At 49.8% G+C, this 22,520-nt stretch overlaps 1 protein-coding gene across 1 annotated transcript in view; it reads right to left on the reverse strand.

Moving 5' to 3' along the window:
* Positions 1-22,520, reverse strand: part of AGRN (agrin) — a 183,832-nt gene that overhangs the window by 47,874 nt on the left and 113,438 nt on the right. Inside the window, exons 5-11 of the mRNA XM_087944607.1 lie at positions 21,368-21,592; positions 18,826-19,050; positions 17,485-17,691; positions 11,069-11,290; positions 5,514-5,708; positions 3,995-4,195; positions 1,091-1,239 (exon numbers count right to left, since the gene is read on the reverse strand). Of these exons, the coding sequence (XP_087800733.1) occupies positions 1,091-1,239; positions 3,995-4,195; positions 5,514-5,708; positions 11,069-11,290; positions 17,485-17,691; positions 18,826-19,050; positions 21,368-21,592 (1,424 nt within the window). The remainder of the gene's footprint in view (positions 1-1,090; positions 1,240-3,994; positions 4,196-5,513; positions 5,709-11,068; positions 11,291-17,484; positions 17,692-18,825; positions 19,051-21,367; positions 21,593-22,520) is intronic.

Genomic DNA, 22,520 nt, shown 5'->3' on the forward strand with positions numbered 1-22,520 from the left:
TACGACAATTCACCACGGAACAATTCTCCCACGGCGAGAGAACTCGCCATGGGGCAAGAGTTACACTAATATCGAAGACACAGCGGAGTGGAATCATTAAAGGAAGGATGCCAAAGGAGAGAAGGCATGAAATGCGAATGGCAAAGATTAATATCATGAAATGGAGTTGTTAAAATTGTCCTGCGGCGAGCTGTGCCATTCCGCTCGGTGAATGGTTTCAGTTCCCCTGTTCTCACCCAAAATAGTCTATGGCAGGCGGGCATCTAGCAAAGCAAGCCCGAATCTGAGAGACAGCCTTGGATGGTCAGTGCCTCCTTTGGGAGCAGGCCTACTCATGGGTAAGAGCCTCGGTGTAAAGCCCAGCTGATTCCCAGCCGTGGGTGTATCACTTGTGCGGTTCTACCCCAAGGGAGTATCCGAACGGCACCATTTTAGGTACTCAAAAGGCTGGCAGCCATCCAGGGCTCTTTCAGGGAAGAAAAAAAAAATATTCTTACAGATTTGAGGTTCGGATTTAGGTTCAGCCTGGCAAGTTAAACAAGCAGGTTGGACAGAATCCTAGAGAATTCTGCCTGTGATCTTGTTGGCATCACAGAGGGAGAAAAATAAAAAAATAAAAATCAAAGGAAGCCTTCGTTCCCATCTCCCTGGTTCGGAGAACGCATCTGCCGGCATCCAGGATGTCATACATGCACGGAGTTCCTGCGCTTTCCACTTTCCCGTCCACAAAATATGCAAATGCATGCCAGGGAAATTAATGAGAAACAGCAAAAAAAAAAAAAAAAGCCACAACCCAGAGGGCAGAGAAGCATTAAAAGACACAACGGAGGATTTAACTCAGCCCTCCAAAATGACGCTTTGCAAAAAGCCTGCCACAGAATATCCAGGTGTTCTGGAAAGCATCAAAACCAGGGGCATTCAACTTGGGCAACTTAAAAAAAATAAACTTGTGGGCTTCAACTCCCAGCTGTGCTGGCTGGGGAATTCTGGGAGTTGGAAGTCCATGGTCTTAAAAGTGGCCAAGTTGGACACCTCTGATCTAGACCAACCTTTTGCTTATGCAGGTGCTCATGGGGAAATCTCCTCTTACCAAGTTCTGTGGTACAGTCCCACAGGTATAGTCGCACACACAACGGTCATCCTCCATATCCTCGTCCCACGAACCCCCGTACTTCCGGCAGCTGTCTCTCTCGCACTCGATGGCATCTCCGGAGCCAGACCCATCGCCCGAGCCGCACTCTGCACAAAAGAAGAACATCAGGGTTGTGTATCCCCTTACACCGTCATGATGTCAGGATTCCGGCATTTAACTACATTTAAATCACGAGTCTCGAGCCAAACTTCCAAAACTTCCAAAGGATTTACATGTCTGGCACTGCCTGGGTGTAGCCAACTCTGAGACACATCATTCGTTGTCACCCTTGACCCTGCTTTCCCCCCCCATCCCCTGGGTGTGTCATAAATCATATTCTCCAATGGGACACATCCATAGCCAAGAGTCATCCATCAGGCTCTCCAGTTAGCTTTTAGCCCGGCAGAAACTTCGGTCACCTAGTTACTATCTTTGAAAACATTTATGGAATGCGCTTTCGGTTTGCAAGCTGCTGCACTGCTCCCCTCTCTCTTTCTGTTGGCAACTCTAAAAGGACCAGAGAAATATTTTATGAGTTGACATATGAGATAGTCCGCCCCTTGCTGGAAACCAAGCCAGGTTTCTAGACCTGATGATCAACATGGGGGGGGGGGCGCTCTCTGATTTGGGTTCAATTCCTGGCTGCTGCCCAGATGCATCTCAATAGATGCCCCACAGAAACCATAAAAATGGCTTGAATGAACTTTCAGGCCAAACATGTACAGGATCTTGAGGACAGAGATAAGGCCTTCTGTGAAGAAAATGCCCCTTTTTTCCTCTTTCTATCTCCATTTGATCTCTCATGGGTGGCTTTCTTGGTAACAGTGTGGAAGGGAACACTGCCTTTTTCTGGTCTGACTTCTCAGTCTAAGCAAGATTTCGGGTGTTTTATGGTGGTTTTTCTCATTCGGGTATTAAGCCGTGAGGGAGGAAGAGAAGGAAAGAAATGGAGGGAGGGAGGGAGAGATCTAGATGGATGGATGAAGGAAGGGAGGGAGGGAGGAAATGAGGAAGGGAAGGGAGGAGAGAGGGGGAAGGAGGGAGGGAGAAAAAAGAAAGGAAGGAGAGAAGAAAGAAGGGAGAAGAGAGAAAAGGGAGGGAGAAGGAAAGAGGGACTGAAGACAGGAAGGAAGGAAATGTGGAAGGGAAGGGAGGAGAGAGGGGAAAGGAGGGAGGGAGAAAAGAGAAGGAGGAAGGAGAGAAGAGAAGAAAGAAGGGAGAAGAGAGAAAAGGAGGGAGAAGGAAAGAGGGACTGAAGACAGGAAGGAAGGAAATGTGGAAGGGAAGGGAGGAGAGAGGGGAAAGGAGGGAGGGAGAAAAGAGGAAAGGAAGGAGAGAAGAGAAGAAAGAAGGAGAAGAGAGAAAAGGGAGGGAGAAGGAAAGAGGGACTGAAGACAGGAAGGAGGAAATGTGGAAGGGAAGGGAGGAGAGAGGGAAAGGAGGGAGGAGAAAAGAAAGGAAGAGAGAAGAGAAGGAAGAAGGGAGAAGAGAGAAAAGGGAGGGAGAAGGAAAGAGGGACTGAGAAGACAGGAAGGGAGGAAATGGGAAGGAAGGGAGGAGAGAGGGAAAGGAGGGAGGAAAGGAGAGAAGAAAAGGGAAGGAAAGAAGAGAAGAAAGAAGGAAGAAGAGCGAGAAGGGAGGGAGGGAGAAAGGATAGAAGGAAAGGAGGGAAAGAAGGGAGGAAGAGGAAGGGAAGGAAGAAGGAAAAGAGAGAGGGAAGAGAAAGGGAGTTAAGAGGGGAAAAGAGGGAGGAAGGGAGAGAAAGGAAGGAGAGAAGGAAGAAGGAAGGAAAAAGAGAAAAGGGAGGGCGGAAGGATAGAAGGGAAAGAAGAAGGAAGGGAGGAAAGAGGAAGGGAGGGAGGGAGGGAGAGAAGAAGGGATGGGAGAAACAGAGCAAAAGCCTCCCTTTCCCTCACCTCCCTCAACGCTCTGAAGTGTGAAATTAAAGCATTGAAAGCTCTCCTGGTGCAGCCCTGTTACCAGCCATCGCCCTTCATTATTGGCAGCTAAAGAGACAATGAGAAGGAAAGAGAGAGATGGGGCAGGGAGGGAAAGCGGAGGAGAGGGAGACGGGCCCCAGACACAGCAGGGAAGAAGGGACACAAGGGGGGAGGCAGAAGCTACTTTGCCCCCCGCCCCCAATTCCTCGTCTCAGCTCCTACATACAAGCCCCCATGTACAGCCCCCCACCCCACCCCAATCCGGGTGACATTCCACCCCCTTTCCAATGCTTGCCCAATTGAAGTCGGAGGGGCTAGGAATCAGAGATGCGGGATTTGAACCCAGGAGGAGGGATTTGGGACGTGCCCAGCTCCTTACCCACACAAACCCACCTTTTCCAAGACTTTGTGGCATTTTCCAGCAAGTTTGATTCTCTCCACACCCCCCACCCAAAAGAACCAAGCCCAATATTTTTCTCTTTGGGAGAGAGAGAGTGAGCAGAGGTGCAGAACCAAAGCCTTCCCCCAAAAAAAACCGATCAAAAGATTTCCACAAGTCTTTTTCCCCCCCAGGGTGGATTATTATAAATTTTTAATTTGGGGGGTGGGGGGGGGGGGGGAGGAATAAATTCCTCCGTTTGAATTTTTATTTTTATTTTAAAAAAGTAGCTTGTCGCCCAGAATAGAGCTGAGCATCTCTACATCAGGGGTGTCCAACCGTGGCAACTTTAAGACTTGTGGACTTCAACTTCCAGCTTTGCTGGCTGAGGAATTCTGGGAGTTGAAGTCCACAAGTCTTAAAGTTGCCACGGTTGGACACCCCTGCTCTATATCTTAAGGCCATGATGGCAAAGCTATGGCACGTGAGCCTGGGAAGAAGGGAAGGAACCGGCGTTGAGACCGCTGGGCACGGAAGGCTCACCATCTTCACACGGGCCCCTCTTCTCCACCTCCAGCTCTTCCTTCTGCTGGCAAGCCGCCAGGCGCAGCTCGCACTCGTTGCTGTACGTGACGCCGTTGCTTCCACAGACGCGGGACAAGGGCTGTTGCTCGCAAGGGGGGCAGAGGCACCGCCCATCCATGCACTTTGCCCCGAAGGAACACACTGTGGCCCCGCAGGCTTCTGTAGAGAGCGGGCGGGAGAAGAGGGAGAGTTATTTCCGTAGAATATTTGTAACTCGGGGGTTGAACTGTTTGGGGCGGGGGGGGGGTGGGGTTGTCCTTGGTGCTCTCTGAGCGACGTGGGTTTCCTTGCAGACGTTTCGTGACCAAACTAGGTAACCTCATCAGCGGAGAGCACGTTAGTGTGCATGGAGGGCGCTAAGGTACACGAATGGGACAGCCGTGGTGGCGCGGTGGTTAGAAGGCAGGATTGCAGGCGGACTCTGCCCGCAGCCAGCAGTTTGGTCCTGACTGGCTCAAGGTTGACTCAGCCTTCCGTCCTTCCGAAGTCAGTAAAACGAGGACCCAGATTGTTGGGGGCAAGAGGCTGACTCTGTACACAGCTTAGAGAGGGCTGTAAAATGGGTATAAGTCCAAGGGCTATTCTATTCTGTTCTGTTCTATTCTATTATTCTATTTCTATTTCTGTTCTATTCTTTCCTATTCTATTTTTCCTATTCTATTCTATTCTGTTCTATTCTATTCTATTCTATTCTATTCTATTCTATTCTATTCTATTCTATTCTATTCTATTCTATTCTATTCTTTCCTATTCTATTCTGTTCTGTTCTATATTATATTTTCTATATTCTACTCTATTCTTTCCTATTCTATTCTTTCCTATTCTATTCTTTCCTATCCTGTTCTGTTCTATTCTATTATTCTATTTTATTTTATTTTCTATTCTTTCCTATTCTATTCTTTCCTATTCTGTTCTTTCCTGTCCTGTCCTGTCCTGTTCTATTCTTTCCTATTCTGTTCTATTCTATTATTCTATTTTCTATTCTATATTCTATTCTATTCTTTCCTATTCTACTCCATTCCATTCTACCATGATGGCCCAGTGGTTAGAATGTAGCATTTCAGGCTGCCGACTGCCAGCAGTTCGATTCTTACCAGCTGAAGGTTGATTCATCCTTCCAAGGTCCCTAAAATGAGGACCCAGATTGCTGGGGGGGCAGTATGCTTTGCAGCTTAGAGAGGGCTGTAAAGCACCATGAAGTGGTATATAAGCCTAAGGGCTAATGCTAATGTGCTCTGCACTGATGAGATTGCTTAGTTTGGCAATCAAACGTCTGCAAGAAAACCCCCGGAAAGCCCCAAGGATTCCCACCGTTATTTTAGTTTATAAGCTGCCAGTTTGGGAAGGGAAGGGAACTTAACGGAGAAGGGGAGCACATGCCAATGGTGTGCCAAGGAAGGGGGAGGGGAGGGTGTGTGTGCGAAAGGCAGCCTAGATTTGGAAGGGGAAAAAAAGAAAGAAACCACCCCAGACTCACTGCAGCTGCCTTGGGCTGCCACCTCAATGGAGACCTGTTGGATGCAGGACTGAACGTGCAGTTCGCACTCGCTCCCGTAGGTGTTCCCGTCGGTTCCGCAAACCAGCTGAGAGGAGGCGACGCATTCGGTGGGGCACACGCACCGGCCCGTCTCGGCCTCGCAGATGGCACCAAACTGGCACTTCCGACAGCGGTCTGGAAAGGAGGAATTTCAATTCAAACCCTTTCAAACTCTCCTTTTTTTCCACCCCAAAGGATGGTATAGGCGAGCATTTCTCTTAGGATGAGGCCGATTCCACGGATAACCACCAGGGCTGCGGGACTCCCTCACCACGGAGAGGGATGATGGGCACCGGAGTCCGGATGGACGCCTTGGTTGCAAAGCAGAACGAAGCAAAAGATGAGCGGCGGGAGATTTTTGCCAGGGGGGTGAGTGGGAGAAGTCACTTGTTAAACAGGTCAAGAAGAAATCTGAACTGGGATTAGGTATCTTTGGCAGGCAGCCTGCAAAGTAGAGGAAGAGGTTGGCCGAGAGCGGGGAAGAGCCCCCCAAAAGCAGCTTTCTATTTAAAGCTGGGGATTCTGGCAGGGATTATCTATCGTAACGCAGAGAGACTCTTTGCTATAAGATGCACAGGATATGGAAAGAGAGAGAGAGAGAGAGGATTGGTATAGCAGGTAAGATGCTGGCTTAGGAGGCTGAGAGGCTGGGAGTTCTAGTCTCCCCTTAGGCATGAAAGCCTACTGGGTGACTTTGGGCCAATCATCAGGAGATGGTGAATTCCAGTCCTGCCTTAGACATGAAAGCAGGCTGGGTGACTTTGGGCCAATCAACTAGGAGACTGGGAGTTCTAGTCCTGCCTTAGGCATGAAAGCCACCTAGGAGACTTTGGGCCAATCACCAGGAGACGGGGAATTCTAGTCCTGCCTTAGCCATGAAAGCAAGCTGGGTGACTTTGGGCCAATCACTAGGAGAAGGGAATTCTAGTCCCACCTTAGGCACGAAAGCCATCTAGAGGACTTTGGGCCAATCACCAGGAGACGAGGAATTCTAGTCCTGCCTTAGCCGTGAAAGCAGGCTGGGTGACTTTGGGCCAATCAACTAGGAGACTGGGAGTTCTAGTCCCGCCTTAGGCACGAAAGCCATCTAGGGCACTTTGGGCCAATCACCAGGAGACGAGGAATTCTAGTCCTGCCTTAGCCATGAAAGCAGGCTGGGTGACTTTGGGCCAATCAACTAGGAGACTGGGAGTTCTAGTCCCGCCTTAGGCACGAAAGCCATCTAGAGGACTTTGGGCCAATCACCAGGAGACGAGGAATTCTAGTCCTGCCTTAGCCATGAAAGCAGGCTGGGTGACTTTGGGCCAATCACTAGGAGAAGGGAATTCTAGTCCCACCTTAGGCACGCCATCTAGAGGACTTTGGGAATCACCAGAGGAGGATTGTCCTGCCAGCCAGAAAGCAGGTGGGTGAGCCATCTAGGGCACTTTGGGCCAATCACCAGGAGACGAGGAATTCTAGTTCTGCCATAGCCATGAAAACCAAGTGGGTGACCAGGAGACGAGGAATTCTAGTCCTGCCTTAGCCATGAAAGCCTCTCTCTCAGCCCAACCCACCTGCCAGGTTTGTAGTTGTGGGGAAAACAGGAGGAGGAGGAAGGAAAATGAGCTCTGTCTGTCACCCTGAGTTACTGATAAAGGAATAAAGGCAGGATATCTCATCAATCAATAAAAAGAGACTGGCCTCTCTGCTAAGTAAAAGAAACAGCTAACCACCGTAGAGAAGAAAGAGTCAGCTAGGAAGGGTTCAAACATGGAAGAATACTTTTCTTATTATTTGCTGTCGTGCACTGTGGAAGATGGCTCAGGCCAGGGAGGAAGGGTGGGACAGAAGGTGGCATCTTCCCCCTCCACCCATGGAGAGGATGTAAAAATATGTGGGTGCTCCCATGGGGTGTGCAGCCACAGTTTTGGGGCTCCAGAGTCCCTTTCCCAAGGGCGAGACAGTTCTGGCTTTCTCGCGTTCTGAAAAATCAGCCCTATTTCCAGGGTGTCTGCGATGCTGCGTTTAGTTCAGACACACACACACACACAGACACACACCCCTCTGGCACATTCCACGCAGGAGGGTTTGTGCGAGAGGCATGACCTGCCTGGCATCTTCACCCGCATGCTTCACGATGCCAGCCAATTTAATTACCGCCTAACATTGGCTAAGGGGGTTGCCAGCTGTTACGATCAACCATCCTGGGGCATCTCGCGCCTGTCTGCTCTGCCATGGCTTCTGTACCTCAACCTTGACTTCACACTTGGAGAAGAAAGCTTCGCTGGGAAAGGAGGATTCAGCCCACCAGACTCCCAGGCTGGCCCAATATTTGACTTCTCACCCAAACAGACCAAAGTCAGGCTGCTCCTGTGCATGGCAAGCCGGGTTGGTTCTCTCTTTCTCCCAAGAGATAACATGGAAAAGGGGATTTAAGCCAAGAGCCAAGGCTCTTTGAGACCTTTCTGGCAGCCAAATGGTTCACATCCATGGTCAATTGGAGAGACGTGTTTAATTTTCACACCCCAAAGAGCGGTGGGCAGCCAGTTCGGCTTTTTAAAGCAAGGGAGTCCCCAAATTTCCAATCGTTATTGTTTTCCCCCAAGCTTTAAGTGGAGGTGGCCAAGGACAGAAACGAGCAAGAACGAGGCTGTGGTTCTCAAGCTTCAAGGCACCCTTCTTTTACATGGTTTGCCTAAATAACAAATCCTCCCCTTGCTTTGTTTTCTCTGGAGAGAAAGAGATTAGAGTCTTGAAGATTGTTCACTTTTTAAGATGGGTGGGAAAGAGAGAGGGGGCAGGAAGGGAAGGAGAAAGAGAAAGAAAGAAAGAAAGAAAGAAAGAAAGAAAGAAAGAAAGAAAGAAAGAAAGAAAGAAAGAAAGAAAGAAAGAAAGAAGAAAGAAAGAAAGAAAGAAAGAAAGAAAGAAAGAAAGAAAGAAAGAAAGAAAGAAAGAAAGAGAGAGAGAGAGAGAGAGGAGGGAGGGAGGGAGGGAGGGAGGGAGGGAGGGAAGGAGAAAGAGGGAGAGAGGAAAGAGAGAAAGAAAGAGAGGAAGGGAGGAAGGAAAGAGAGAAAAAGAAAGGAGGGAGGGAGTAAAGAGAGGAAGAAAGAAAGAAAGAAAGAAAGAAAGAAAGAAAGAAAGAAAGAAAGAAAGAAAGAAAGAAAGAAAGAAAGAAAGAAAGAAAGAAAGAAAGAAAGAAAGAAAGAAAGAAAGGAGGGAGGCAGGAAGGGAGGGAGGGAGGGAGGGAAGGAGAAAGAAAGAGGGAGGAAAGAGAAAGAAAGAGAGGAAGGGAGGAAGGAAAGAGAGAGAAAAAGAAAGAGGGAGGGAGAAAGAAAGATATAAAAAAGAAAGGAAGGAGGGAGGGAGGAAAGAGAGGAAGAAAGAAAGAAGAAAGAAAGCGGGAGGCAGGAAGGAAAGAGGGAAAGAAAGAAGATGGAGGAAGGGAAGAAAGAGGGAGGAAGAGAGAAAGAAAAAAAGAAAGGAAGGAGGGAGGGAGGAAAGAGGAAGAAAAAAAGAAAGAGGGAGGGAGGAAAGATAAAGAAAGAAAGAAAGAAAGAGGGAGGGAGGGAAAAAGGAGAGAGAGGAAGAAAGAAAAAAAGAAAGGAGGGAGGGAGGGAAGGAGAAAGAAAGATATAGAAAGAAAGAAATGCAGAAAGAAAGAGTTAGGGAGGGAAGTAGAAAGAAAGATGAAAGAAAGAGAGAAAGAAAGAGGGAGGGAGGAAGAAAGGAAGGAAGGAAGGAAAGGAGGGGCGAAGAAGATTTTTTTTAAATTACCATACAGGACGGGAGAGCGAAAAGAGTTTCTCTCCTGTTCAATCTGTCAATCCCAGGTCCCAAGGCAATTCATAACAACAGCAACAGAAGTATGAAGTGCAATAAAATGATCAGAGTAAAAACCACAAACAAAACACACTAAAAATAAATCCCAGCAATTTGAAAGCACAGCCGAGCGTTAGGCAAAAAGAGTTTTGAAAAAAACCCTTCGGCAACCTGCTAAAAGCAAGCACAGCTAAGTTCCCCTCTGACAGGCGCTACGTGCTTGGATTGTTATTTATTTATTGTTTTACAAAAAAAAAAAAAAAAGCCCAAAGTCTCGCTGGGGAAGAAATTCCCAGTTCCCATGTACCAGATTGTCTGACTTGACAAGCCTGGAGAGCGGTGCGCTTCCGTTGAGCTGTAATTCCTTCCCCCCTCCAAGGCAGCATCAAATCATCCACTCTGGCCTTCTTTCGAACATGCAGAAGAAGCCCCTGGAGAATTAAGCCTCAGCCGCCCTGAAGGAAGTGTCAGGTTTCCAGTCCTCAAGACAGCTCAGCAGCAGGAAGGGGAGGAGTGGGGGGGGGCACATGCCAAATCAACCCACCTTTTTGGGAGGGAAGTCCCCACATTCTCCTCTGAGCAGGCATAAGAACAAGAAATTGAAATGAACCTCTCTGTTCTGACCGAGGCTTCCCGAGATCGTGAAAGAGACTCCTCGTCCCGATAAAAAACCCCTTTTATTTAAGGTTAAAGTGAATTTCCTCTCCAGAAAAGTCCCGGCAAACAGTCTTTCATGAGATTTCACAACTACAGACCTTTATCCGGCTGGGAGAGTTGCCGGGCCGATAGCTTCCAAACGCCACGCTGTAGCAGCAATGACTTGGCAAGAAGTCAGGAACAGATCTTCAGACTAATTAAACGAACTAATTGTCTCCTGCAAACCCCACTCCCCTTTTGCTCCTCTTTATTCCTTATGGGAGGGGCCATTCACCATCCACCTGAGTCTTTAGCGCCAAGTCGATTCTTGTTCCTTAACTGTTCCCTTCTTCTGGCAGCTCTGCGCATCTATCCATCTCCACCCCCTGCCTTTTATCCCTGGAACTAGGGTGGGGCTTCGCAAGCAGCGGTGCTTCTTTCGTCCCAAGGACCAGCCCATAGATTTCCACTGCTCTCCTCTCCTCTGCCTTCTGTGCATCCACGCATCAGGCACTGGACCCGGCTGTTCCTTCTCTTCCTCATCGGCCACCTCCAGACCTGGGGGCTGTGGACTCTCCGTCTGAGGGCTGACGGACAGCCCAGGCGCCATGTCTCTCTCTCTCTTTCCCCCTCCCCCTCCCTGCCAACTCCATTCCCTCTTCCCCGCCGGAGCTCCCAGGTTGCCTTGATGCCCGACCCTGACTCCCACGCCGCCTCCTCCTCTGATGTGGCTGCTGGAGAGGCCGGCGGCCAACAGGCCACAACACCACCAATTTTGCCCTGGTTGGGCTTCCTTCACTTATCACTCTTCTGATCCCACTCAGATAGCAGAGCTTCCAACAATAGGAGCAGCCTATCTGAATCTTTAACCGAGTTTGGAATGTCACTGTGTTTCCCTTCTAAATCTCTCAGAAGTAAGAATGTGAAATTAGGCTAAAAGCTGGGGTGTCGCTTTTCAGAGCCCTCCCCCAAGGATAATTGTTCCTTCTTTCCTAATTTTCCATTCTTTTCCTATTTTTCTCTTCTATTTCAGGCAGCAGGGGGATCTAACGGCTCACCGCAAGGGCCCTTGTGTTTCATGCGGATCTCCTTCCGGAGGGCACACGCCATGGCGTCCAGCTCGCAAGGGTTGCTGTAGGTGAGGTTGTCGCTGCCGCAGACCGGATCGTAGACGCTCTGGCACACTTGTTGGCACTCGCAAATGGCCTCCTGGTTCTTCACCACGCAGGTGGCCCCAAACTGGCACTCGACGCTCAGGCAGGGGCTCGGCTTGGCCAGATCTGAATCGGAAGAGCAGGAAAGCAGGTCGAATGGTTAGTGAGGCTTGAACGTCCATCTCTCTCCGCAACCATTTGGGCGGAAGGATCAGGAACTTAGCAGGTCGCTCTGTTACCCAAACCAGGCAAGACACAAGTCTCAAGGCAAGGGAATCCCCCTGGCATTTCCCTGACTGTGGTGGTTCGACGACAGCCAGAGCAGACGGCAGCGGAATTTGGACAGTGGTGAAGAACGAGGACCGGTCAGGGAGTCTGGGGAGGACTCCAACGAAGGATTTGCATCTGACACAGATGTGGGGCCAGGGGCCATCTGGGAGTTGTGTGCTGACTCCGGCCAGGTGGAGAGAGGATGACTGGCCCAAGGTGACCCAGCCGCCTTTCATGCTTACGGCAGGACTAGAAATCACCGTCTCTTGGTGATTGGCCTAAAGTCTTCCAACCTGCTTTCATGCTTACGGCAGGATTAGAAGTCACCATCTCCTGGTGATTGGCCCAGGCAGCTTTCAAACCTAAGAAGGGACTGGAACTCAAGGTCTTTAACCATTAGACCAAACTAGATCCCATTTGTATCAATCATGTTATTTTTCCTTTTTTTCCTCTACAAATATTAATTATTGCTCTCCAGCACAGCAGCAAGTATGATTTAGAACTACCTAGTAGGCACCAACATTTATTCCTGGGTCCCTGAAATAACTATTGCTCCATCTTGGGGGTAGGCTTATGCATTTTGTATAAGGACTTTGATTTGATGTAGTCAACACATCAGAGCAACCAGCTTTAGTTCTCAGGATTTTAGAGCCCACCAAAGCACAATCTGCTTCCAGTCCCGATGAGAAAAAGATTTGCACCGCTATAGGTATATAAACTTAGAATTCCTCAACCTTTTAGCGACTCTGGGTGAAAAAGGAGGTTTATTTATTGATGATCTCTCTCTCTCTCTCTCTCTCTCTGTGTATTTCTCTCTCTCTCCCTCCCTCTCTGTCTCTGTCTCTGTATTTCTCTTTCTCTGTATTTTTCTCTCTCTCTTCCTCCCTCTCTCCTTAATTGGCTCAGGACAGGGCCCTTCATATACCCAGGAGGTGGGAAGAACAAAAGTATGCAAGGGGAGGTGGGGGTAGGAGGAAATTGAGGAGTGGGGAGTGAAAGTCTGCGATCATTTGGCCTGCAGATCTCGGTGCAACGCAATGCCAAGTTGCTCAAAGGAAGGATGCGGAAAGCAGGCTGGGAGGGAGCATTTCACAGAGGGAGGGAGAGAAGGAAGCAAGAGAGGAAGAGGAAGGTGAGGAAAACACGGAGACAGGATGACCAAACGCAGTGACCAGGAAGCAGCAGCCATCGTTCGTTCTAAAGTTCCCAATTTTCTTGCGATGGTCCGTCGCGGTGCGTGCAAACAAAACCAATCTTAAAAATAAGACCCCCAGCCCAAAGGGGCGGACAGGACTGTGAAGCCGAGGCTCTCAAACTTTGATAGATTGTCACGGAAGGGAAACAGGCCCCCCTGCTAGCCACTTCCCTGCAGGTAGAAAGCAAGCCCATCAGGGAGATGGCAAGCCATGCTAACTTTTCTTAGCTCCTGGGCTAGCAGCTTTTCTGTGGGATTTAATCACAGCCGACCAGCTGCAGGCAAACTTATCTCACTGGGCATGCACGCGGCTCACAGCTGATTTTCGGCCTCCCAGAGGCTTCAGGAAGGCTTCTGTAGGCTTTTCAGGCCGAAAATGAAGCCCGTTTCATCACTTCCTTTTTCCCGGAAATACTGGAAGTGACGAAACGGGGCCTAGTTTTCGGCCTGCAGAAGCCTGCAGAAGCCGTCCTTGAAGCCTGTGGGAGGCAGAAAAAGGACTCAAACTGGCCAAAAATCAGCTATGAGGGGCAGTGCAGGTAAGGGGGTGGCGGGTGGGGATTGCATGCGCATGCGTAGGGAGCGTGAGGGGGGGGCGCATTGCCTTCTGGGTACTGGCACATGAGCGTGAAAGCACGCACACAATTTTTGGCACAGAAGCCCCAAAAGGTTAGCCACTACTGCCCTATATCATTCCAGAAAAATGGCTCTCTAATCTCTTCTTAAAAACCTCCAGTGATGGAGCACCCACAACTTCTGGTGGCAAGTTGTTCCACTGGTTAATTGTCCTCCCTGGCAAGAAGGTTCTCCTTAATTTCTAGGTTGCTTCTCTCCTTGATTGGTTTCCATCCGTTGCTTCTTGTCCTGCGTTCAGGTGCTTTGGAGAATAGCTTGAAACACTCTCTTCTTATTTACCAAAGCACTTGTAGGCAAGAGAAGAAACCGTGGAACGAAATGAATGTTACAGGTAGTCCCCGACTTACAACAGTTCATTTAGTGACTGTTCCAAGTTACAATGGCACTGAAAAAAAGGGACTGAAGGACCGTTTCTCACACCTATGACCACTGCAACATCCTCACGATCACACGATCCACGGTCAAGGCGCTCGCCAACTGCTTCCCATTTATGACAGTCACCGTATCCTGGAGTCGTGCGATCCGCTTTGACGAGCACACTCAAATGGGGGGGGGAGATCTGGATTCACGTCCCTAACTTTGAACAAGGGCAACGATTCCCTTTCACCCACGGGGCGAGGAAGGTCGCCGTATGGGGCCAACTCGCCGAACCGACGTTTCACTTGGCAACGGAAATGTTGGGCTCAACTGGGGTTGTAACCCGAAGACTAGCTCTCTTCATGCAACGGGCTTGATCAGGGCGGTGAAAGACGTACAGGGACGTGTCCCCAACTTCCTTAGACTGGGCTTAGCCTTGGGATGGTTTTATTCCCCCCTCTGGCAGTGCCAGTTCATATCATCCTGCTTGTTAAGCGTGGGACCACCCAAGCCCAGAAGACGCGCTAAGACGGTCCCCAGGCTCAAAAATGCAGGGGTGAGATGTTAGCGGTTCACACTGGTTCGCACGAACCGGAAGTTAATTTTTTAAAAATTAGAACGACTGGCTGGTCCTGCCCATTCCTCCCCTCCCGAGTCTCCACATGGCACGTTTTGGATCCCAGGTAAGGGCAGGGCCCGCGTGGAGGCTTGGGGAGGGTGAAAAATGGGCTTCCCGGATGTTCCAGAAGTTCCAGATCTCCAGAGCCCGGGGGAGACCATTTTCACCCTCCTGGAGGCTTGGAGAAAGCTTCCGGAGTCCTGGAAGGGTGGAAAACTGCCCTCCTGGAAGTTCAGAAGTTCCACGGAGCCTCCGGAGTCTGGGGGAGGCCATTTTTGCTCTCCTGGAGCCTGAAGGAAAGACTCTGGAGCCCCGGGGAGAGTGAAAACGCCCCCCTGCCGTGTTGCAGGAGGCCGACTAGGCCACACCCATCATGGCCACGCCCACCCAGCAACCATGCAGAGAAACGGTTGCTAAATTTTTTTTTGAAGCTCACCCCTGTTCAAAATGTCGTGGGAATGCATTGGGCACCTTCGGGAGAAGGGTGCAGCTTTGGCGATTCCCTACAAAGGGGAAGAAAATGCCGGCCACCAGCTCTCTCGTGCCATCCGGGCATCGACGGGCAAGGGAAAGATGCGCCAAAAGGCTTTCAAAGCAAGAGGATTTCCACCCTCTCCGCCCCCCTCCCCCTCTGCAAAATGCAGGGAAACAAGCGATGCCAAGAGGAAGCGAAAAACGAGTGCAGGAGAGAAAAGCAGCGAACCTCGCAGCAGAATTCTCCTGGTAGAGGGAGCTGAAGAACTGGACAGGCGCACTTCCTTTCTCCGGACAGGAAACACTAGAAGACACAAGACAACAGAAAGAAAGAGAGAAAGAGGAAGGAGAGAGGGAGGAGAGAAAGAAAGGAGGAGGGAGGCGGGGGGAAAGAGAGACAGACATAGCTATGGACTGCTAACCCCAAGTTTCCAGGCACACACCCCAATTTTAAGTTCCCCTGGAAGAGAATTTTTTTTTAAAAAAAAAGGGAGAGTCCAGCTTTTCTTCAGCTGAATTTCTGTCAATTCCACGCAGAGGGAATTGCCATTTTGCCCGGGGAAGGGGCAGGTTTAAAATCAGTTTTTTCTCTCTCTCCAAAACTAGCATTTGGGAACTGCCAACAAGGCAGAACAAAAAGTGAGAGGAGAGGGAAAAAAAGCACTTCTGTAATATAAACACTTGGGCGAACAACCGCTCTTTAAATCAAACCCGTGATTATTTTACATTTCCTATCGAAGAATCTCGGGGCGATTTGAAGATGAAAAGATGTATTGTGGCGGAAAAATTAGCGGAGAATTATTTGCCTCAATGCAAATGTTTGACTGTTTTCGATGTGTGTGTGTGTGTGTGTGTGTGTGTGAGGTGTGATATGTAATCCACTTTGCTTCTGCACACCAGACAGGGGAGATTAATTTTCTTCTTCCTTTCACACCCAGTGGTTTGTTTTTTTGTTTTTGTTTAAAGCCAGCCAGAAAAACAAGACTTTTTATCTTTCTTTCTTTTTTTCCTGCCTGCTCCTGAGAAAGATAGTATCATATCTTTCCCCCTGTGAATTTTCAGAGGAGGTGGAAAAAACGAATTACCCTGGTTTAGCTAGTGCATTTAATTCAGTTACTGATTTAACTTGTTTTGAGGGTCGCATCATACACAGAAACCACGGACTGAAGGCGCATTTCCCCCAGCAGGCAAACCTGTCCAGGGTTAACAAGGAATCAAATTTGCATGTCGTAGAAATGAAATTACTAACTCTTCTTTTGACATGATTGCGAATCAAGCCCGTATTAAACGAAAGCCTCTTCGGCAGTTGATTCTCTGCATGGAATTTCCTTGAGACACACACGTTGCCATAACTTATTGGAGCCCAATGTATCTGCTGCTAAACAAAACACTTTGTTGAGTGAACTTTGCCTCGTCTTGCGACTTTTCTTGACGCCATTGCTAAGTGAATCACTGTGGCTATTAATAGCAACAGCTCTTAGGTTTGTATACCGTTTCACCGTGCTTTTACATCCCTCTCTAAGCGGTTTACAGAGTCAGCCTATTGCCCTCAACAATCGGGGTCCTCTTTCGAGCCACCTCGGAAGAACGGAAAGCTGAATAATCAACCTTGAGCCAGTTGGTCAGGATCAAACTGCTGGCAGTGGGCAGAATTAGCTTGCAATACTGCATTCTAACACAGGAAGGAACAAGGAAGGAAGGAAGGAAGGAAGGAAGGAAGGAAGGAAGGAAGGAAAAGGAAGGAAGAAGAAAACACAGGAAGGAAGGAAGGAAGGAAGGAAGGAAGGAAGGAAGGAAGGAAGGAAGGAAGGAAGGAAGAAAACACAGGAAGGAAGGAAGGAAGGAAGGAAGGAAGGAAGGAAGGAAGGAAGGAAGGAAGGAAGGAAGGAAGGAAGGAAGGAGGCAAAAGTGAACAGGAAAGTGGCATAAAATAAACAGGACAAATTGAACCACCTGGATATCCTCTTTGTTTCCTTCTCCTGTGTTTGGGAGAACGAGCTGCCTGTTCTGAGCTCTTCAGGGGAAGCGCGACCTGCTTTGCGTGCCTCCACTTCTGACCTCCACAGACTGAAGCCCAGGAAGAAAAAACGCCACTGAGGTTCAGCCCAGCAGTGGTATGCCGCCGGTTCGCACTGGTTCTAGTGATCTCGTAGCGCCGGTCAGCAGTTGGCCCCACCCACCCGCCTCTGCCCTTTTCCTGTCCTATATTTCCTTTGTTCGTAGCTCAGCTGGTAGGCAAGGCAGAGCAGATCGCTGCAGCTCAGCTGTTTTACTCACCAGCGCTGACGGTTAAGTTTTCGTGCTTAAAATTGCCCGTTTTAGAACACTCCGCCCGCGCGCGCCACAAAACCTGTAGTAAAATATTTTTGAATTCCACCACTGGTTGAGCCCTGCAAACTAAGAAAGGTTTGGAGAATGGAAAGGTGTGTTAAGGAACCCAACCTTGATGGTGCCAGAGGGAGCGTGTGAGGCCCAAGCCGAGAAAGGAATCAGCAAGCAGGTAAGACAGGAACGAGAGAGAAAGAGATGGAGAGATGAAAAGATGGAGGATGGACAGGACTGAACACTCTTATCCGAAATTCCCCGTAAGGACAAAAGGATGACAAACAGAGACAAGAGGCCACAGGAGGAGAGCAGGGAACGAAGGAAGGAAGAGATCAAGAGGGGCTGCGTTTCATCCTGAAGGGTCAGACTTACCTCTTACGGCTGCGCCCACTGGGCAAAGGCAGAGAAATGGGTGAGTTTTGGGGCCCGTCTGGCCTCACTTACCACAAGGTCCATGGTGCTTGACTGGAATGGCAGCCTTCTGCTGGCACTCCGCCTTCTGGCGCTCACAGTCATTGAAGTAGGTCCGGCTGTCCCTGCCGCAGAGAGGCTGGTAGGCGCCATCACAGATGATCCGTTCGCAGGAGCAGCGGGCGAGGCCCCGGCGGATCAGGCACACGGCGTTGAAACGGCACTCCTCCCGGCATCTGTCTGGAGATGCCAAGGGGAGAAGGGTGTGTCAGTCTCAGCGGTCCCAAAAAGGCAGGTGAGAGGGGAGGGGAGGGAGGGGAAGGAGGGAGAGGGAGAGAGAGGGAGGGAGGGGAAAACTAGGCTAAAGGGAGTTCTAGTTCCACCTTAGACATGAAAGTCAGCCGGGTGACTTTGGGCTAATCACCAGGAGGTGATTAATTCTAGTCCCACCCTAGGTATGAAAGCTGGCTGGTGACTTTGGATCAATCACTAGGAGATTGGGAGTTCTAGTCCCACTTTAGGCATGAAAACTGGCTGGGTGACTTCATCAATCACCAGGAGACAGGGAGTTCTAGTCCCACCTTAGGCACAAAAGCTGGCTGGGTGACTTTGAGCCAATCACCAGGAGACAGGGAGTTATGGTCCCACCTTAAGCTGACTGGGTGACTGAGCCAATCACCAGGAGACAGGGAGTTCTAGTCCCACCTTAGGCACAAAAGCTGCTGGGTGGCTGGGTGGACTGACTGGGTTGAGCCAATCACCAGGAGACAGGGAGTTCTAGTCCCACCTTAGGCACGAAAGCTGGCTGGGTGACTTTGAGCCAATCACCAGGAGACAGGGAGTTATGGTCCCACCAGCTGACTGGCCAATCACCAGAGACAGGGTTCTAGACTGACTGGTGACTTTGACCAATCACCAGGAGACAGGGTTATGGTCCCACCGGACTGGGTGACTGAGCCAATCACCAGGAGACAGGGTTCTAGTCCACCTTGCACAGCTGGCTGGGTGACTTTGAGCCAATCACCAGAGACAGGAGTTATGGTCCCACCGCTGACGGGTTATGGTCCCACCTTAAGCTGACTGGGTGACTTTGAGCCAATCACCAGGAGACAGGGAGTTCTAGTCCCACCTTAGGCACAAAAGCTGACTGGGTGACTTTGAGCCAATCACCAGGAGACAGGGAGTTCTAGTCCCACCTTAAGCTGACTGGGTGACTTTGAGCCAGTCCCCACCTCACATGGTGGTTATTGTAGGGAAAATAGGAGAAGGAAAGAATATCAGTTCTCTTCACTCCCTTTAGTTATTTATAAAAAAATAAAAAGGAGGGATTTTTTTAAAAAAATTGAAAATAAATAAAAATAAATAAAGACTTACCTTGCACCTGGCACTGTCCCGAACGCAACTTCTGGATCTCGATGCCCCGGATGGCCCCCGTCCTATGCAAGACACACTCGTTCTCGTAGGTCACCCCGTCGTCCCCACACACTGGCTCTTTTTTTAAGGGGCAGCTTTCCGGCCTGGGCAACAGCTCGGCCCGTCGCGAGCGAGGGTTGACCCGGCAAACTCTATTCATGTCGTTGTGAGTGTTTTTGCAAGGATCTGCGGGGGGGTGGGGGGGTGGGAGAGAAATAAGAAGGGCCATTTGGAAAAACACAACAGACCCACCAATTTTTGCATCCCATGCAAACGGCTCCCTCCCAACCTTGGCGATTTTCCTGATGGCTCGCCTTCCGGGCCTACAATTCCTCAACCAGGAGTGGGTCCTGGCTGAGAATTCTGGGAGTTGAAGTCCGGATGCAAATTTGGGTTGTAAAATGTATTTACGACATCAGGAGGAGGAGGAGGGGAAAGGAAAGAGGAGGAGGAGAGGAGGAAGAGGACGGAGGAGGAGGAGGAGAAGAAGAAGAGGAGGAGAAGAAGAAGGGAGGAAGAGGAAGAAGAGGAGAAGAAGAGGAAGAAAAAGAGGAAGGAGGAGGAGAAGAAGCAGAGGAAGAAGGAGGAGGAAGAAGATGAGGAGGAAGAAGAAGAGGAAGAAGAAGGAAGGAGGAGGAAGAAGGAGGAAGAATAAGGAAGGAGGAGGAGGAGGAACAAGAAGAAGGAGGAGGAGGAGGAGGAGGAGGAGGAGGAGGAGGAGGAGGAGGAGGAGGAGGAGGAGGAATAAGGAAGGAGGAGGAGGAAAGAAGAGGAGGAGGAGGGTGGTCAATGTGTTTCGCCATTTGTAACCTTCCCAGCCAGCTTCCGACAAGCGAAGCCAGTCCGGGAAGTTGGATTCGCTTAACAACGCCAGCGATTCGGCTTAACAACTGCGGGCAAGGGCGGCCGTGGAGCGGGCCACTTAAGAAACACCTCGCTTAGCAACGGACGTTTTGGGTTTTGCAGCGGTGGCCGTAAAGTCGAGAACTCCCTGCACGGATTGAGGCCGAGGGCCAAGAGAGTTCCTTGTGAGCAAGCGAGTGCGAGCGAGCAGGGATGAAAAGGGACCAGCTAGGATTTAAAACCCTTGGATCTTGGGCTTGAAGCAGATCACCTCCGTTGCAGGGCTTGGATGGACTTATCAGAAAGCCAAAGACGGCCAGCTGCAGATCATCCAGATACAGGAGCTGGCTAATCCCCTTCTCAGCATCTCCACAGGGGCGTTTTTCAACACCCCGGCAGGCTTCAGGCTCCCTTAATAACCCAAATGCGAAAATGCACATTTGGGGGTTCCCCCCACCCACCCCTCTTAAATGCAGCACCACGCGGTGCTGTGGAACAGCTAACTCTCTGGATCAGACCAAGGGGGACAATAGATTAATATGTCGCCATGGAGACGGGAGAAGTGTGTGTGTGTGTGTGTGTGTGTGCGTGTGTGTGCGTGTGCGTGTGTCTCACACCTTAACCCTGCAGAGAACGCGAAGAGCAAGATCAGTGGCCTGTGCTCGGATTCCAGGGGGGGATTTTGCAGAAGGATGGATGGAAGGAAGGAAGGAAGGCAGAAACAATGAAAGAAGGAAGACAGAAATAAGGAAAGAGGAAGGAAGGAAGGAAGGAAGGAAGGAAGGAAGGAAGGAAGGAAGGAAGGAAGGAAGGAAGGAAGGAAGGAAGGGAAGGAAGGAAGGGGGGAAGATGAAGACAGAAATAATGAAGAAAGAAAGGAAGGAAGGAAAAAGGGAGGGAGGGAGGGAGAGAAAGGGAAAGAATAAGAAGACAGAAATAATGAAGACAGAAAGAAGGAAAAGGAAGGAAGGAAGGAAAGAAGGGGAAGAGGAGGAGAGAGGAAGGAGAAAGGGAGGGAGGGAATAAGGAAGGAAAGAAAGAAGGAAAGACAGAAAGAAGGAATGAGGAAGGAAGAAGGAAGGAGGAGAGAGGAAGGAGAAAGGGAGGGAGGAGGGAGGAAGGAAAGAAAGAAGGGACAGAGAAGGAAAGAGGAAGGAAGGAAAGGGAAGAGGAAGGGGTGGAGAAAAGAGGGAGGAAGGAAAGAAAGAAGGAAGACAGACAGAAGGAAGGAAAGAAGGAAAGGAAAGAGGAAGGAAGGAAGAGCCAGCGCTGTCCGAAGACGTCTCCGTGGTCATGTGGCCGGCAGGACTAACTGCCTTTGAAGGCGCACGGAACGCTCTTCCTTTCCCACCAAAGGGGTCCCTATTTTTCTTCTTGCATTTTTTTTTTACGTGCTTTCGAACCGCTAGGTTGGCAGAAGCTGGCCCAAGTCAACGGGAGCTCGCTCCATTCCGTGGGCGCTAGGGATTCGAACCGCACAAACTGCCGACCTTTCTGATCGACAAGCTCAGCGTCTTAAGCCCCTGAGCCACCGCGTCCCATGATGAATAGACTTGGACACTCCCCCGTACACTGACCAAGTTACCCGGATGGGTGACGAAAGGTCTGCGGGAAAACCCCCACCGAAACCGGAGCCCCTGCCCCAAGACCCTTTTCTTACCGCACGGCCCATCAAACTTCTTGAAGATGTTCTCCTGCTTGTCGCAGGCGTGTCGGTTCAGGTGGCACTCGCTGCGGTAGTCCTTGCCGTCGCTGCCGCACACGGTGTTTTCGGGGAGGCCGCCACAAAAGGACATGCAGATACATTTGGCCGACTGCCCGTCCGTGGATCGTACGCAGGTGCTGCCGAAGCTGCAGACCACCTCCGCGCAGGGGTCTTTCGAACCTGAGGAAGAGGGGAATCAAAGAGCCAGCCCGGTGAACAGGAACCCTGGGATCGAAAGGCAGGCGAAACTGGAGGAGAAGCGAAACGCCTTTGAAAGAAAAAAACAAGGGAGTCCAATTGCGCCTCCTGCAAAAAAAGCACTTTTGGGACAACAATGATGTGGAGGACTGAGAATCTCTGCAGACATTTAGCTGCACAATTTGGGATGAACACCCTTGGAACAGGGTGGGGGTAGGAAGGGATTTCCAGAGGGAAAATAAATTTGCAGGCTACAGGAACCAAGAGATAAACCTCCCAAGTGAAGAGAGTGGAGGAGGAAGAAGAAGAGGATTCAGGACAGTGCCAGGTTCAAGGTAAGTCTTTATTTATTTTTATTTATTTTCAATTTTTTAAAAAATCCCTCCTTTTTATTTTTTATAAATAACTCAAGGGAGTGAAGATAACTGATATTCTTTCCTTCTCCTATTTTCCCTACAAGTGGCCTCAGGGACCCTCTAAAAGGATGCAAACGACCAGCTGTCTGCAAGAAATATAAATCCTTTTATGTTATTCCCCACCGTTCAGTCAGAGCTGAAGAAGCTTCTTGGATGAGAAGCGAAACGCCTTTCGGAAGAAAAAAACAAAGAAGCACAGAGGTGAAAAAGCACCTGGAGGATCTGTACAGACCTGCAGGCAAAACCAGCTTCTGGATTGTGGTGGGGATGGTAGGACGCTTGCAAAAGAGTCCAAGAAAAGGGGATTAGATGAGATGCCTCAAAGCTACTTTGTTACCCCAATTTCCACGCTCCGGGATACTGAGCCGACAGTCAGAAATAACGGTATCGCTGCGAACATGCTCAACTTGGTCACTGCCCAACAATTCACCTCCATAGCCAACATTTTCCTGTTTCTGGGGTCCCTGGTGCTCTCTGAGCTTGGTGGTTTTCTT

This window comes from Notechis scutatus, chromosome 16, assembly GCF_049901735.1.
Source record: "Notechis scutatus isolate UNSWTSFEM ecotype Mainland chromosome 16, rNotScu1.2, whole genome shotgun sequence".
NCBI lineage: Eukaryota > Metazoa > Chordata > Lepidosauria > Squamata > Elapidae > Notechis > Notechis scutatus.